At 45.5% G+C, this 17,362-nt stretch overlaps 1 protein-coding gene across 1 annotated transcript in view; it reads right to left on the bottom strand.

Moving 5' to 3' along the window:
* The window catches only part of LOC111816364 (BMP-binding endothelial regulator protein-like), a 126,420-nt gene that overhangs the window by 106,990 nt on the left and 2,068 nt on the right, over positions 1–17,362 (bottom strand). Inside the window, exons 2-5 of the mRNA XM_023713364.1 lie at positions 13,711–13,793; positions 6,176–6,221; positions 5,630–5,690; positions 5,468–5,535 (exon numbers count right to left, since the gene is read on the bottom strand). Of these exons, the coding sequence (XP_023569132.1) occupies positions 5,468–5,535; positions 5,630–5,690; positions 6,176–6,221; positions 13,711–13,793 (258 nt within the window). The remainder of the gene's footprint in view (positions 1–5,467; positions 5,536–5,629; positions 5,691–6,175; positions 6,222–13,710; positions 13,794–17,362) is intronic.

The following is a 17,362-nucleotide window of genomic DNA, read 5'->3' as shown; positions in this document are numbered from 1 at the left end:
CCTGGGTTGACTCCCACTGTTGCGTCCCCTGGCAATTTCCCTGAATCATGGTAAACATAACTTCTGTATAGTTAAGTGAATAATAAAAAGTCAAGTTTAAAATGAAAAAAATAAAGTATGCTTCAACCAGTGCTCTGTTTTTTTTTAAAAGTGTTATTTGCTTCAGACATCAAGAATCATCATCTTCCTATTTTAAACTAATACCAAAATAAATAAATTAATTAATTAATAATAAGCTAAAGCAGTGCTCACTCAGCCTGATTTCATCACTTGAGAAACGTCTTCTAATGCAACACAGAAAGTTTTTCAGAGCTCAAGTCACCATGCAGGAGAAGTTCTCTGAGCTCTTTTATTTCTACAATGTGTAAATGGCAATGATCCGGCTTTGTAAGTCACACTGAAGCTCTGCATTTCCTAAGTGAGTTCTGATGAGATTCACCGCAAATGTCAGCACTGTGCTGCCGGCCTGGGCAGGGGCAGGGCGCTGCAGGGTCCTCTGCGCTCTCGCCAAGGTCAGCGTGTCCTCAGACATCTGGGATGCTGTGCACCGTCCCCACTAAACTCAGGATGTGCAAGCGAGTTCAGGCGTTTAGGTCACTAACCAAGGCATGCTCTCAGTAAGTTGAAGTGGCTTCCTGGTGCACTGCCTCTCTGTGGCCACCTCACAAAACACACAGCTACACAGATTTTTGCAAAGAAGAGCATTGGATTTAAGAATTGAAGCCACGTAGCATCAACAATATTTACATGAGTGTGGGGGACACTGGAAGAATAAGCGTCCCCTAGATGGATAAGATAGGACAGTAGGAGCACTACCACATGCAAGGCCATGGTCGGGAGCAGGCTAGAGAGGGTGGAGCCTCACTGCTGTGATCCCCACACAGGAACAGCTGGCTGGCAGGAGAGAGCCAAGTCGTCCCAGTGTGGACACAGCACATTACTGTTTTCAGTGCACTGACAAGGGGAGCATGAGGGGGCTTTCACTCAGGGACCACGGGCTCACCCTGAGCACAGCAGGATGGGCAGAGAAAGCCCAGGCCCCTTCCACACCAGCACAGAGAACAGGAGACAGCTAAGAACTGATGTCATGGCATGGGAGTTCACATGGGAGTGGTGTATGTTCGTGCACACTTGTATAAATGTCACCAGATCAGTAGTTCCTAAGAGCAGCCCTCCAGAGGCGTGAGGGGTGGTGCTGAGCACTTGTCTCAGATCTCTCCCTCTCAGGTGGGAGACTTCAGAGGCCACAGTTCCGCCCAGGTCTCCAGGGTTTGCCCAGCAGGAAGAAGGCCAGGCTGCCCATAGTCATGACACAGTTGGTGTCTTGATCCATGTGTGCTGCTGTGACAGAACAAGAAACCCCAGTGATTTATGAAGAATAGAAACTGCCTTCTCATGGTTCTGCAGGCTGAGAAGCCCAAGACAAGAGCGCCAGACAACCTGGTATCTGGGAGCGCTGCTCTTCTCTCTCAAGTTGGCGCCCGCTGCTTCGTTCTCAGTCACACTGCCTCCTCCAGGCTTGGTGAGGACAGAACCCACTCACAAGATCAGATGCTTAAGGCCTTGTCACCTCCTCCAGAGCTCACTTCTTAACACTCCCACAATGGCAGCTAAGGTTCAACGTGGTGGTGGAGGATGCTGCACCACAGTAGTTGGCGACGCACCTTCTGCTGGCTGCACCTTCCGCTGGCTGCACCTTCCTGTTCGCTGCACTACGTTTCTCTGTCCCTCTATATAATACTCACATGTACAGCAGGATCTGCTTCTGGAAGAATTCAGCCTAGACATACTGGGTGTATATGTATTTGTTGTTAATACATGTATGTATTTTATATACTTATGCTTAAATGTATTTATATATTTATGCATATGTGTACATATATATTTGTGTGAAGTATGATCGGAATATATTGTTAATGTTTCATTTTTTTTAATTTTATGAGAATAGAAGAAAAATTACCATTAATCCCTTCCAATACTTCCCCTCACTTTAAACATAGTTATTGCATTCTTATTTTCACTTTCTTTCTTTTTTGTGTGTATTTGGTACACGGTCTCATATGTAGCTTGGACTCTTAGTGATCCTCCTGTTTTCAGCTTCCCCAGCACTGGGATGACAGGCGTGCTCCGCCATGCCGTTTCTGGGACCAGCTCAGCACACCCAGGTGTGGGGCCAGTGTGGCACGCGGTGCTGGGGCTCGAACCTGGGCTCCTGCTTCTTTCCACTTTCTGAAGCCCTTCTGCACATCCTCTTTCCTGAGCATCTAGCTGCTCGGCTGAGACTGCCTCAATGTCTGGAATCAATTCAGAACCTTTCCCTTTGCTGGTTATTTTGACTTTGGTGAAGAGCTGGAAATCACGTAGAGGAGACACCCTCATGTTTTTAATGTGCATACCTATCTGTAGGATGACACTCAGCAGCAGCATTTACCAGGCTTATGACCTCACGCCGTAGAGACACTCATGAAAAGAGAACCTCCAGAATTGCATTAGAAAGTGGCAACAGTGATGGGATACGTGTACTTGGAGGGAGGGAGTGCTGCGGGTAGGACTGACGGCGATGTGTCCTCACTGTGTCTGTCAGCACTGACCATATGTCTTGATCATACCTGGTATACACATACACATGTGTGCTCACAGACACATGTACATACAAATACAGGCCCACATAAATGTAGTTGGCTTCTGTATCCATGGATTCCATGTCTACAGGTTCAGTCTCTTACAGACTTAAAGTATTTAGAAAAAAAACTTGTGTCTGTACTCAAAATACAGACATTTTTTCCTGGCCACCATTTTCTAAACAATAGAGTAAAACAAATATTCAGATTGTCTGTGTTGTTTTAGGTACTACCAGTGATCTTGAGGTGATTTAAAGTCTAAGAGAGGGAAGTGTGCAGGCTATACACGAATATGGCAGATTTTAGATAGGGACTTGATCATCTGAGGGTACTAGTGTCGTGATGGGTCCTGACAATTCCTAGTAGACACTGAGGGACAATTGTCCTGCTCCAAGCTACAGATTTTTTTTTGTTTGTTTGTTTGTTTGTTTGTTTTTGTGTGTGTGTGTGTAACCAGGGATTGAACTCAGGCCCTTGCGCTTGCCAGGGAAGCGCTTATTCCACTGAGCCATCTCCCTGGTCCTTAAACTACAGATGTGATTCATTCTCTCTCTCTCGTTCTCTTTCTCTCTCTCGCTCTCTACCACGTTGATGTTTTCCTTCCTATCAAAGCACAGAAGGTTGCTGTGCAGCATCCTCTTCCATATGGGGAACCTGACTCCTCATGCTCCTCTCCACTCCAGCTCAGCACTCTGGTTCAGCAGGGCAGCGCCTCACCCCACACACACTGGACCCACCAGAACTCGCAGTCCGCAGCTGAGCAAGCCTGGCCCGTTTTGTGCCTGGTGCTACACAGTCCAGCTGTGCATTAAAACTGGACACTCTCAGGTGGATGTCAACAGAGCTGCCCCTGAGGACAGGGCCCTCGCTGCTGAGATACTGCTAGCAAGAGACAGCAAAGTGTAAGAATATCTAAAACCAAGTTAATTCAATCACAAACTCCAAAAAGAGATCTTACACCTCAAAGCTCTGTATTCATAAAGAGAAAGGCTGCTCTGTGACCCTGCCCAGGCCAGAGACCGGTACCGGGCCATTTCCCAGCAGGAACTCCATCCTCAGGCCCCTTTACTCAACTTTGTCCTCAGGCCCCTTTGCTCTCCAAGTGTGGAGACCAACATCAGGAGCACTAAGTGGAGAATGGAAAGAACACTGGGATCGTGGGAACACCAGAAGTTGGACTCTCCGCCTGGAGCAGAGGGTAGAGACTGTGTCTGCAGGAGAGAGCTGGGGAGGAGGAATGCCTGGCCAAGAACCACCCTTGGAATTTTACTTTACACTGAAAATGAAAGAGGCCTGAGCCCAGCCCCAGGTGCACTTCTCTGGGGAGGCATCAAGTCTTTAAAAACAACTGAAACCTTAACACCTCAGTGTATTGAGTCTCTGATGCCCGAACTCATTTCCAGCTTGCTGGCATGAAAGGTCAGGGCACAGCCACAGGAATTGCCTCCTCCTTGCCACCTCTGCCTTCCCTTCTCCAGGTGGGCATCAGCTGCAGGCCTCGGCACAACTCTGTCAGGAGAACAGGTCATCCAGGCACACTCAGAACCTCCTACCAAAGCCACTTTGGTTTTCCTCAACGTACTCTCAAAAAAATGAGGTTATTAAAATAATAATTATCATTATCATTATCACCTGAAAAAGTTATAGTCACCAACATGGACGAATTAACATGGAACATGGGCAATAATAGCAATCATGGACATAAGAAGGAACATAAAGCTATTTACAGCAAGAAAACATGGAAGCTCAGTTGAAATATGCCATTCCATTCACCTTCATTAGTAAATTCCTTTTGTGTTTTAATGTTACATAAACTCTGTGTTTTATATCGAGATGCACAACACCCCACCCTCTCTCCTTCCCTCTCTTTCCCTCCCATCCTCCATACAATCACTGTAAGCCTCTGCCACAGGGCTTTACCCTGGACTCTAGGACAGAGAGTCCTTGCTGAAAGAGGTGGGAAAGACAGAGAAATGGCAGGGCTGTGAATTACAATGACCCATGCTTTTGCTTTAGTGAGTTAAGATGCCTGAGTTTGCTGTGTGTTTCCTTTTTACTATTCTAAAATGTGTACTGAGTTACCAGTGACTCGGAAAATGTCTGTTCTTTATGAGAAAAAAATAAAAAATAAACGATTGTACCAACTCCACACTGTAAGTAACATGGGGTGCTGCCTAAGACCAGACCCCAAAACAACCACCACCACCACCACTACTGCTAGTGATTGCTCTCCAAATTTAAACATATTAATGAAAGATCCCTTTAAAATTGTAATGCAGGCCAGATTTCTCTTCTCCTTGCTACAGTCTCTGAGGATGACCTTGGAATATAAACTGAAAGTCCCAAAGCTTAGAAAGATAAGTCTATGGCCCTGCTGAGTTAATTGCTTCTCTGCCCTGGAGCCACTGTGTATACATGATCTCCTTCTGTCCACCTTCGACAGAACTCCGCCCCCCAGAATGCCTACCTGCTTCCCATTTAACAGCAACAAATGCAAGGGCTATTTCAGCAGGAAGACTCTCTGTCCCAAGAATCAAGAATCCACAGAATTCCCGTATGGAGGCAGCTAAGGAGCACAGACCATGCTCTCATGCTTTGGAGCAGTGGTCCTTGGCAGGAAGCCAGGTTGCTCTGCAGGGAACCTGGGCAATGCCTGCTGACCCTGCTGACTGTAGATGGAACTAAAGATGGAGGCCAAACTGCCACTGCACATCCTGTAAGGTATACGCCACCCCACCATGAGGGTGGCCAGCTCAGTGTCCATAGTACCCAGGCTGAGACAGCTGCTCAGGGACAAGCAAAAGCCATGAGCCTGGGGACCATGGGGACATCCATGCAGGACTTACGTGGCAGGAACACTTGGTACACTTGCTCCCTTCTGGTCGAAACTCGTCTCCCTCTTGGTACTGCACACCTTCAAACAGGCATCCTGGAAAGCAGAGCGGAGTTCAGAACCAGGCAGGAGCAGCTTCCTTGCCAACAGAGTACTCCAAGCTCTGCTCACATACCCAACCAGCTGCACCCCAGTCACCCAGCAGTGTCCTCTTTGGTCAGCAGACAGCACCTGCACTGTAAAATAGAGCATGCGAAGAACAAGATGCAGGGCTGGTGAGATGGCTCAGTGGTCTAAAGCACCTACTTAGAACAAGCTTAGCAAAGCACAGGGACCACAGTTCAATCCCCCAGCACCACATGCCAGCCAGCCCCGATCCCTGGTAGGGCTGAGCTGGCCACACACACACACACACACACATAAATAAATAAATAAATACTGTAAAAAAAAAAAAAAAAAAGAACAAGATGCAGCCTAGGACCAGAAACCCCCAAAGTGCCAGAAAGTTCAGGGAAGCCTGAGTCAGCCTGTGAGTATGGTGCAAATGCACTGTAGGGAGACCCACCCTCTGCCCCTGGGTTGTCATGATTATCCACTGCTGGGACCCAAACCCCAGGGGAATCAGCAGAGGCTAAGAGAGGCCAGGGAGGATCAACCATGGTATCAAGGGCAGATGCAGCCAAGGGCTGCCAGTTTCTACCCTGCACACCTGATCCCTCACCTCCACAGCAGCCCTCCAGAGCATGGAAGCCATCCCTTTCTCCCCCCTTAGGGGAAAAGTGGCTCTCAGAGAAAGTCATTTGCCCTGTTCACAGGTGGTTGAGCTGGGATTAAAACTCTGTTCTGATCCTCCCGTTCCACAATGGAGCAAACCCGGTAAAAGTCAAGAAGATACAGAGGTGGAGTCGGCAGTGACCCCGAGGGCCTGCAGCCCCATCGGGCTGTGATCAAGAGCTCTGGGCCCTATCAATTCTGGCTGATGAAAGGATCAAACCCCAGGACATGTCTGCTGGTCAGAAAGATGCTCAGCTCACTGCCACATTCTAAAGTGATGTCATGAGTGACCTGCAGTACAGGCTGACCGCTGACTCTGTGTCCTCTGGGCCATGGAGGTTGTGGGTTACGAGCAACGTCACCTTTATCAGAACCGTTCTCACAAGGCACTTGCCAGAGGCAGAGTCAGTGCTGGACAGGGAGCTGCCGATGAGCTCTTCTGCAGGACACAGAAGGTCCCCACTCTTACAGCACCTGGTTTCTGAGGACTGGCACTGCCCTAACTGCCCATCTTAAAGCTGGGCACTGTCCTCTGCTCAACAGAAAAGATGTGTAGACAAGTACTTCTGAGTCTGCAGCCAAAAGTGTAAGTAAAAGTGAATTTTAAAACTGCTCCAGGAATCTCTCTGATATCTACACCCAAAGCCAGTATCAGCCACCTCTCCTGCTCTTGGCAACATGGAAGCTATGGTGAACATGGTCCCATGTGGCTGTGTCTCAGTGCTCTTCATATATGGCAGTTTTCTAGTCATGTCTCTCCAAAGGGCAGGTCCAATAAAGTGTCTCTAATCCTTACTCTATTATATCATCGGGATTGTCAGACAAATTAACCACATCAATCTATAGTGACACTGAGGTCAGGGGCCTTTCAGTGAAAATTCTGTTCAAATAATTCCCATGACAACTCACTATCCTTGAGAAAAGCATCAGAGGAGAAGGAGCAGATGGACACAAATGCCCTGAAATCAGTTTTCAGAAGGAACTGACCACAGACTGGGCATGGTCACAGTCATGCGCAATGCCTTGTCCTGGTCAGTGAGACACACTGTCCCCCTGGATCCCAGGGATGAGGCCGATGCCTCCCCTGAGTGTACCCATTGAGGCTCAGTGGACAGTCTCCCATGACCAAGGGTGATGAACTCTGCAGGCAACTCCGTCTGAGCCTCCCACTTGCACCCCAAATGCTCTCCTTAGAACTGAGGCAAAGGGGCAAAGTTCAATCCTGACCTCCTAACCTAGGTACAGAGTCTCCCGAGTGTTGTAGGCTGGCATGTGGCCCTGGATCACTGGCTTTTAAGGATGGGATGGAGCTGGGCACTTCTTGTGACATCCAGTGGGGTGAGAGACAGGAGCAAGGGGTCTTCTGGTCCTTCCTCACTCGGAACCTCAGCTGTCACTGCTGTGACTGACACCTCAACCCTCTCTTGACAGTGGCGAGGACTCAGGACCATACCGTGTGTGATCATAGAGATTGGTCTTTTCCTTCCTGGAAACTTAACCAAAACAGGAGTAAAGAAAAAGACTCACACAGGAGCCTTCAGCTGCTAAAGTAAATCATGCTGCTATTTGCAACCATGTTTCACAGGCAGGTTGGATGCATACTTCCTGAATAAGAAGACACTACCCACAGGCAGGGGTGCTGGGTTTTAAGGGCTCTTTGGTACTGTCCCTGTTCCTTGAGAGTCCCATGGCTGGGAGCAGAAAGCTGTGAGTGAATTTTGCATCTGTAGTGCAACTGCTTGCTCAATATAGCTGAACCCATAGCTAAGAGCTAGGATCACCTTAAATCTGTATGACAAAGTTTTCTCTGCTATCCATCTCCAGTTTGGCCACGTATGGAAATCAGCAGGGAGGCTCGGTCCCTCCACCCAGGTTTGATGGACTTGGGCTGAGCTGCAGCTGGGTACAGGACGCAGCACCGCAGCTTCCTGGGAAATTCCAGGGTGCAGTCCAAGGGAGCCACTCTTCCGCTTGGTAAAGATCCCACTGACATCCAAGGACGTAGTGACCTGATGTGAAACATTCAGTGCATCAGAGGGGAAAGGCCCTGGGCAGACCATGGGACACACGCAAAATAATGGGATTGCAGGGAGAATCAGTGTGGTTTTATCCAGTTTGTGGCTTTTGTATGAGCTCGTCAACAGTACAAGCTGCATGGAAATACCAGCATGAAAGGAAGCTGAATAAAGACTGCACAGGACATGAAGAATTCAGAAGAGGCGGGGACTGTCTGTCCTCCTCATTCAAGGACAAGAAAGGACTGAATTCTGGGAAAGAATAGGGTCTACCACACAGAGGGGCTCATGTCTATAGCAGACCCCCAGGACCTTCACCCCCTCACAGGAGGCTCAAAGAGCAGCAGCACCTCAGGATCACCCTGCAAAGCAGAGTAGTGGTCCTAGAGTTACCAGGGAGAACGAGCGCTCAGAGAAAACCCCAAACACAGAATACCTGTCCAAGATGATCAGTGCTAAGAGATCAGAAAAATGTTCACCTCAAAATCCCCAGGCTTGTGGCAAAGGGCAAGCGGAGCTGCAGGAGACCTCTGCAGTCCCTGAGGGAAAGTGGGAGGAAAGGTTTGGTGGCTGGAAAATGAAGAGTTCTTCACTGTCAGCTGGACAGAAGCCTTTCTACAAGGGTGGGCCACAAGGAGAACATCAGCAAAACCCTTAGCTAAATTCATGTGGCACAGATCTCTCCATTGCCAGAAGCATCTGGTTGCCTCATCAGGGCAAGCTCCAGGAAAGGCACCACAGTATGAAGTGGTGAAGACACTGTTGGAGGCAAAGGGAAGCCACTGTGGACGTAGGAGTGGAAAGCAGGCCTCCAGGCTCAGAGAAGCCACTGGCCAAGACCCACAACACACTGCCCTCATGCCCAGCACTCCCTTGCTGTGCCCTTCAGGACAGGAAGTGAGAAGATTCAGGCCAGTTCAGAGCCCTGCAAAGGAGGAGGAGTGTGCCCTGTAACGCTGTTAGGTGTGCAGAGGCCCGGTGAGGAATATCCAGCAGGCAAAGAGCAATGGCCCATCTCCAAGAGACAGATTTGAAGTCTTGTCCTATGCTGAGGAGCCTCCTGGCCTCTCACTTCCTGAGCGTGTTACCTGGACAGGTGGGGCAGCAGGCTCCTGGGTGTTCCACTGGGTTTCTACAGTGAACGACACAGCGCACCTGGGACTCTGTGACGACGCCTTCCTGCAAAAGACAGCACAGTCAGCCAGCCCAGCACTCCTGCCAAGGAGCTAAACTTCAGGAAGATGGGCCTGGGGAGATAGCTCAGTAGAATAAGTGCTTGCCTGGCAAGTGCAGGGTCCTGAGTTCACCCCCTGGTACTGCAAATAAATGAATAAATATAAATATAAATAAATAAATAAATAAACTTCAGGAAAGTAACCAAGGGGGAGAACCCAAACCCGTAAAGTGTGCAGTAGGGTAGGTGTCAGGACCAGAAGGGCTCAGCCTAAAAGAGCTATGGTCCCCTTATTTACCTCTACTGATGCTTTGGGAATCAGAGAGAAAATCTCACCACCCCTACTTTTTCCTGGCCTTGCTCTCTCTCTGGGCCTGCTTTGTTTTTGGGTCTAGTTCTAAGACTTTCTTGCCATCTGTTGATAGCTGGCAGAGTCTAGCTGTTCACTCACAGCTCACATTTTCTTTCTTTTTTTCTTTTTTATTTTTTTCAAATTTGAATGTTTATTCCAATTACCAACCAACAGATCCAACTTCTTTTAAGACTTAAAGCATTAACCTTTTGTTAGGAATGAGCAATGTCAAACTGTGGGCTCCTTTGCGGTGTGCTGAAATTTACAGACCAAAGTGATTGGTTAAAATTTATGTGCTGGGAATTAAGAGTTGATTTTCTTTTTCTTTTTTTTTTTTTTTTTTTTTTTTTGCGGAACCGGGGATTGAACTCAGGCCCTTGTGCTTGCCAGGGAAGCGCTTATTCCACTGAGCCATCTCCCCAGCCACAGCTCACATTTTCAATGCTCGCTGTATTGTCTATCACTGTTCTTATACTTCCAGGCATTAGCTCTGGAGCAGCGAGACCTAAGTGGCATCCAGAGGTCCCTGGGTCCACATAAATCCTTTCTATCCTCCTAGAAACAACTAGACCAGCTCTGCAGTCTCAGAATCTTATCTAGGTCTCAGTCAGAGCCTGATTCTCCAATTGTCCAGCGCCAAAGGAAGAGACTGGACAAAGCCAATTCTGAGTTCATACTGAAGATGCCAAAGACAGATTCTAGGTTTTAATCATGAAATCAGATGAGTCATTTGCAAACTCCAGAGAGGTTCATTGATCTTGGGACTCCAATGCCAGCTTAATGTCAAATTAGTTCTAAAATTAATTTTCAGTGTTGGTCTTTGAAGGGTTGGTGCATACGTTCTACCCATTTTGTAAATGAATGTGTAGTTTGGTTTGTGTGATATATTTTATTTTGTTTGGAAGGCAGGGCACAAAAAGTTGAAGACAGAGGTAACAATTTGACAATGTAGCTGTTTCCTTCCTTGTGCCTTCTACTGTGTCATCCCAACCCACCAAAAGGGCTACATCCTAAATGTCTACCAGGCCTAAGGTCTCTGCCACAAGAGTAATTCATTGTGGCCTGGTTCACATTTGGGAGAAAAATCCAAAATATCGGCAACAGACAGCACAAGTTCCCACACTTAGCTATATAACTGCAGAAAGCCTTTAGACCTAGCATCAGTTTTCCTTCAGTATTTCCAATCTAGATGGATCCTCCTCTGATTCCCAGCATGAACTTCTTGTCTGTGATCTTCAGATCATCTTCCTCCACCAAAAAATTAAAAATGGGAAAATACAGGTAAAGTTTCACCACCAGAACTCCTTTTGTTGGAGGACATAAGAATACAGAATTACATGTCAAGTGGAAAGACACCAGATCATCCATCAGGCTTGCTGGCATCTGTTCAGTTCCTGGATGTACCCATGAAAGGCAGGTGGCTCTCTGGAGCATCTTTAATGAGAATCTCACTTACTACTTGCGACTTTTAATGGGATCCTTCTGGTCCCATTTTATGGAGAGTGACACAGGTGCAGAGAGGTTACATAACTAGCTATGCGTGCAGTATAGCCCATGTTTCACTGTCCACCTGACTATGTCTCCTCTGTTACTGACCTCCCACCCTCAGAAGAGCTGGAGAAAACCTGTGGTTACCATTCCTGGAGAGAACAGACTTGTCCAGCAGGTACCAGTGAAAGGTCATTTCCTGCATTCTCCTAAAGAAGGAAGCAGGAGGCAGAAGTGGGGAGGTGCCGATAAGGTACACCTTTCTGTGCCCCACCTGCATGGAAGCTTGCTCTTCTTGAAGGAAACAGCCACTTCCTAGTTAGCAGGGCTTGGGGGAAGTTTTAGCACGGGAGGAAGAAGGAAAGGTGAGGTTCATCTTTGGCAGGTGACTCCCCTTTCTGAGCCCCATTCTGCAGCTCACTTTCCTGACTTTTGAGATAACAATTTGATACTCTTGAGTCAATTCTCTCTTGGCTATGTGCCAATGACCAAAGACAACAAGCAGCAGGAGTCTCAGTGTTAGCCACTGTAATAGCTTAAGGTGTTTTTCAGGCAACGAAATATTCCTTGTTGCATGGTAGTTTCTATTTAATGTAATCAATGTCTTCACTCAAAGGCAGTAAGAGTGACCCTGGTCCCATTAACTTGTGGATGTTCAGGACCTCTGGTTGTTTACAGGAATGAAATCCCAGATCCCAAAAGGAATGTGGTCCTCTTGTTCAACAAACACTGGAGCCATGGCTTTCAGAGGCCCTTTAGTAGAAATTTTACTGACTAACAAGCAGGACAAAAGGAGAATAACTTATGTGATCTGAAGAAAGACCAAGGTGAGCTGAGCACAGTGGTTCACGCCCACAATCCAGCTACTTGGGAGGACCAGAAAATGAAGCCAGTGTAGGCAACTTAGATCCTGTCTTAAAAAACAAAAAGGGGGGCTGGTGAGATGGCTCAGTGGTCTAAAGCACCTACTTAGAACAAGCTTAGCAAAGCAGAGGGACCGCGGTTCAATTCCCCAGCACCACATGCCAGCCGGCCCCGCCCCTGGTGGGCTGAGCTGGCCACACACATACATACACACACACACAAATAAATAAATAAAAAATTAAAAAAAAAAAAAAGGGCTGGTAACTTAGCTCAGCAACAGGGAGGTCCAACATTAGTCTACTATGTGTGAGTCCCTGTGTTCAATCCCCAATACTGAAAGGAAAATAAAGATAGGGAAGAAATAGAGGAAAGTACAAAAATAGTACAAATTTTGGAAAGTTCAGGGGCCTCTGGTGTTATTAAAAGTCATTGTTCTTGTTTCTTTATGCCAGGAGCCTGACCACATTTATAATCTGGAGTAAAAAATTCAACTTTGAGTCAATGAATCTGCTGTTTATATCTATTTTAGCTACTGCTTATTTTCATAAATAACAGACACACTGTACAAATAAGCTAAATATTTAATTCAATGAGCAACTGAAGACTTACTGTAGATGAGAAAATGATGATGTAAAATACAGATTTCAGTACATCACGTGTCACTGTGCTTGAGATGAGATGGAAGAGAAATATCCACTGTGGCCACCTTCCACCTTCCTTCACATGCACATGGAAAGCTCAGATATTTTTATTTATTTATTTATTTATTTATTTATTTATTTATTTATTTTTGGCAGACCCGGGGAATGAACTCAGACCCTTGCACTTGCCAGGGAAGCACTTATTCTACTGAGCTATCTCCCCGGCCCCAGGCTCAGATATTTAAATGGAGTTTGAGATAAAAGGATTTCACAGCACCTCCTCTGCAGAGAAGGATTTTGAAGTAGTGTGAAAATTAGGTGACTGCTATTCTTTAAACAGGTACTTCCCGAGAGCTAAGGAAAGGAGTTTGAGTCTTGGTTCTTCACTGCCCCTTTGGTCCATCCTGCTGTGTTCTGTGCCTGCGGCCATCAGAGCTGTGTGAGGTCACTGCTGCTGTCCACGAGGACCAGGCACAATGGGCTCCTTAGATGCTGACTGGCGGTGCTGGGATTCATCATGCTGAAATCACTGAGGTTACCACGTGCTAATTACTTCAGTTTAAGACAGTTTACAGCCTGGCTTCTGCTTAAGATCTTTCTAAATCAAAGAAGGAAAACATGTCTTGTCTAACAATGCCTCCTTTCTGTTAACAGGAACTTGTGTTGCACTCAAAGATGATTTCACAGGAAGACATGTATTTTCCCCAAGGACATATACATCTTCCTGGAGCTTTTCCAGGCACAGTTTACAGTGGCAGCGCACCCTGCTGTGTTTCTAGAAACAAGTCTGACACAGTATCCACCCTGCGCCTGTCTTGTTATGGTGACTGTCATAATAAACCACAAGGATGCAACGAGGTTTGAATTTGGTCTTCAGTTTAGTTATCTGCTTGGTTTTCACTCTGAGTTGGCCCTAAGTCCCTCTGGGCTGTTTTCACTGGACTTTACCTGGCACTGGTGCAGGACACAGGGCTTGGCTGGGCTCTGCCACTCGAAGGAGCTGTTGTAGGTGTTTCCCTCATAGGTGCAGCCTAGAGGAGAAGCAGGGTGAGAAAGCAGGACAAAGATGAGTATGAATTCCTTTACCTCTGCAGAAAATGGAATTATGTCCTTCCAGCCCAGAGTAGTGATCACAGGATCCGCTGCCACTATTGTCTATTCTCTCCAAAACACAACTAAGCTTTCTGAGGATCTCCTTGTCATTCACTTGCATTCATTATTTGTTATTGAATAAATGCGATGGACTTAGGTGAGCTCAAGGGTAGGTTTTTACAGTCCAGACATCTTCTAACTCTCCAGTTGCTAAATGAGTGGGGGCAATGCTTTTTTTCATTTTTTCAAGGTTTTTCTTTTATCTTTTGCTTTCAAACTATCATGGGATCACCCCAGGTCACTTTGTGGCTCAACTGCTTACTGAGGGGGACAGTTGATTTGTTTCCCAGTTTGCTCTTTTACTTTAATTTCTCCTTATCTAAGGAGAAAAACAACAACAATAATGTACACAATACTTACAACGCCTCTTTAAAATACCTGATTGTAAGACACACTTTTTTAAAAAATGAATGAAATAAATTTAAAAAGAAAAAAGGGAGGAGACAAAAAGCAACAAAACTCAAGCTGATAAAATCTGGGACAAATCTATCAGAAAAAAGTTTGCACCAGTTGATCCATCTGTGTGTTTAACCTGTGCTAGTAACTGGTTACAACACCTGAACTTGACTTGTTTGAGCTCAGCAATCCACTATTGCAAGAGTAGCAAATTACAGCCCTATTTGGCTACCTCTTGTCTTTCTTTTAATTTATATATTAGGTATGCAGCTTGGACTCATAGCGATCCTCCTGATTTGAGCCTCCCCAGCGCTGGGATTACAGGCATGCGCTATCATGCCCAAACTCAATAGCTAGCTCAGCCTGCCCTGTGCAGCCTGTGGGGCCAGGAATTGAACTCTAGTCCCTAAGCTTGCCTAACCAGACACTTAGGCCACTAGGCTATCTTGCTGGCTCTTGCTTGATAAAGTAAATTCATTTATTTCACACTTGGGGGCTTGGCTAGGAAATTCTGTGTCTGGGTACAGTGAGTCCTGGCAGAGAGGTAGAGGCATCCCACTCTATTTTTCGAAGGTCCACTGTACCTGCATACTCTGTCCACTCAAAAGGGATAGAATACTTGAGACTGTTCTTTTAAGAACAGCCAAAACAATGCAATGGAAAATAAAACAGACACTTGTGATGATGATCAACCAACCTTGTGCATGATCAAAAAAAAAAAAAAAAAAAAAAGACTATGAATAGTGTCTCTTAAATGTTTAGGAAAGCTTTTCTCATAGTACACATACAACCTCCATTGGAAGAAATTACAGAAAACCTCATGGAGGACCACATGGGCACCTCTCCTTGGAAGAAGAGTGATTGTCTCCATTTTGGCTGAGCCTGGCCCTACTTCTATGTATTGATAGGTACAGAGCTGGCTAGGACTTTTCTTTATCCCTTCAATGGGCTTTAAGCAATGCCTATAGGTCTAGCTGAGGTGCTAGTGGTGGTCTTTAAAGATGGCAGGCACATTTCCCCAGAAACCCCCACATGCTGCTCTTTAATATGAGCTGTGTGGAGGTGAAGAGCCAATGCTCCACTGTTGGCTGGGACGGACCCTTGGGATAGAGGCTATGACTTCCTGGGGCCTAAAAGATTACACATCAGAGTTGAAGCACCAGCACTAAAACATTAGCTTCTATCTCAATTGTGTAGTGCAGATTGTTCTCTGCACGTCCTTCTCTCTGCATATTGCAGAGGTGAATGCAGGCCTCTTATCTACCCCGTTCACAGCACTCATTCCCTAATTCCTGCCATTCTCAAGCCACTTCTCCTTAATGACTGAATAAAACTTGGGCTTGGCTCTGGGTCAAGGCTGTTGTTCTGGACAGCCATCACCATGGCTGGACTTAGGCCTCCTTGGCTCCCTGTAACTATAAATATGCTTTAGCGTCTTTATTCTCTCTGTGGGTTGCACTGGAAGTGGTAGATTGGAATTAATTTGATGGAATCCCAATAACTTATCCATGAGACCATAAATATAAACTTCCTGGACTGAGACACAGAAAAGGAAGGGTTCTCCATAAAAACTGTCACAAGGACCAACCAAAAATAACAAACAAACATTCTACATCTAAGGAACCAAAGTATGCAAAAAATTCCTTCCTGTAACTTTGCCCGAGATAAATGCCTTTTGCTAAATATATAAGAACGCATTGTTATAAATCTTAGCTAATTAGTAAATTTAATTTTGGCTTTCAGTTTGACTTGTGTTTTGTTTAATTGACATGCTTAAAATATTTCTAGTGTTTTGTAAGTTCTCAGACTATCATTACATGGCTAACTGGCTAATCTTTCTGCTTTCTGCTGGTACTAAGATAAGTTTTACTATTAAATGTTACTTAAAAGGCTTGTTGGCAGTCAGTCAAATTTGCAAAGTAACATTTTATTTTCTATTTATTTATTTATTTATTTTTGCAAAACCGGGGATTGAACTCAGGCCCTTGCGCTTGCCAGGGAAGCGCTTATTCTACTGAGCCATCTCCCCTGCCCCAACAAAGTAACATTTTAAGTCCCAAGTGTCAGGAGCCACTTTGGTTTTGAAAAAGTTGTAATAAGTAGGACAAAGGGAAGACTATAAGGAAATATTTTTGATGTGAGAGGACTTTGCATGATAATGTTTTCATAGTGACAAAACTGGAAGACTCAAGCATGTCAAAGATAATTGTGGAGGATGCAGTATATATGTGTACATATATGTAATAAAATATGTGTGTTTGCTTGTTGGTTTGATTGAGTCCATACTACTCCCTCTAAAAGCTCTTTGTTGGGCCATGGAGATAGCTCAGAGGCATAAGTGCCTGCCTGGCAAGCTCAAGGACCTGAGTTCAACCCCCGGTACCAAAATAAAAATAAAAATAATATAAAAGCTCCTTGTTGCACAGAGAAAACCATGGGGCTGTGTACCTGAGTCACATCAATCATTCTTCCCTCTGTCCCAACTCTCCTCTCTAATTTAACTGGTGCTTCAGACAAAGGCTGTCACCCTCACTTTTGAGATCAACATTAAACATGAGCATTTCTGTGTTAGTAGTGTAGACACTTAAATTGATCAATGACACAATATGAAACAAAGCCGCCTTTTCAGGCTGTTCCAACATGGTTTGTAACATCCATTATTGCTGGCTTTATTATACATTAAGCATACTTATATTTCCAAGACCTACAGATATTTGAAGATACAAAGCTAAAGTCATCTCATTATATGGGTGACCTCCAGGTTAAAGTTACTCATGATGATGAACTTTGTGATTCAAATTTCTGGCTTACTCTTACTTGTGTACCAGCTATTGGTGATCAAATATATAGACCAATCCAACATAGGAAAGCCAGCCAAAAATTTGTTTTTGCAAGGGTTAAGCTTATGTAATAACTATGTGAGTACTATACACACATGCGTGTGCCTTCCAGCACTTAACAGTGCACACACTGCACAGTTCAAACTATGTCACATAAAATATATTATAAACAAATACATTTTTCTTAGCTGGCATCACAAAATAAACTATAT

This window comes from Octodon degus, unplaced genomic scaffold, assembly GCF_000260255.1.
Source record: "Octodon degus isolate 3935 unplaced genomic scaffold, OctDeg1.0 scaffold00031, whole genome shotgun sequence".
Classification (NCBI taxonomy): Eukaryota; Metazoa; Chordata; class Mammalia; order Rodentia; family Octodontidae; genus Octodon; species Octodon degus.
The sequence above is the reverse complement of the archived record's forward strand: the minus strand, read 5'-3'. Positions and strand labels throughout refer to the sequence as shown.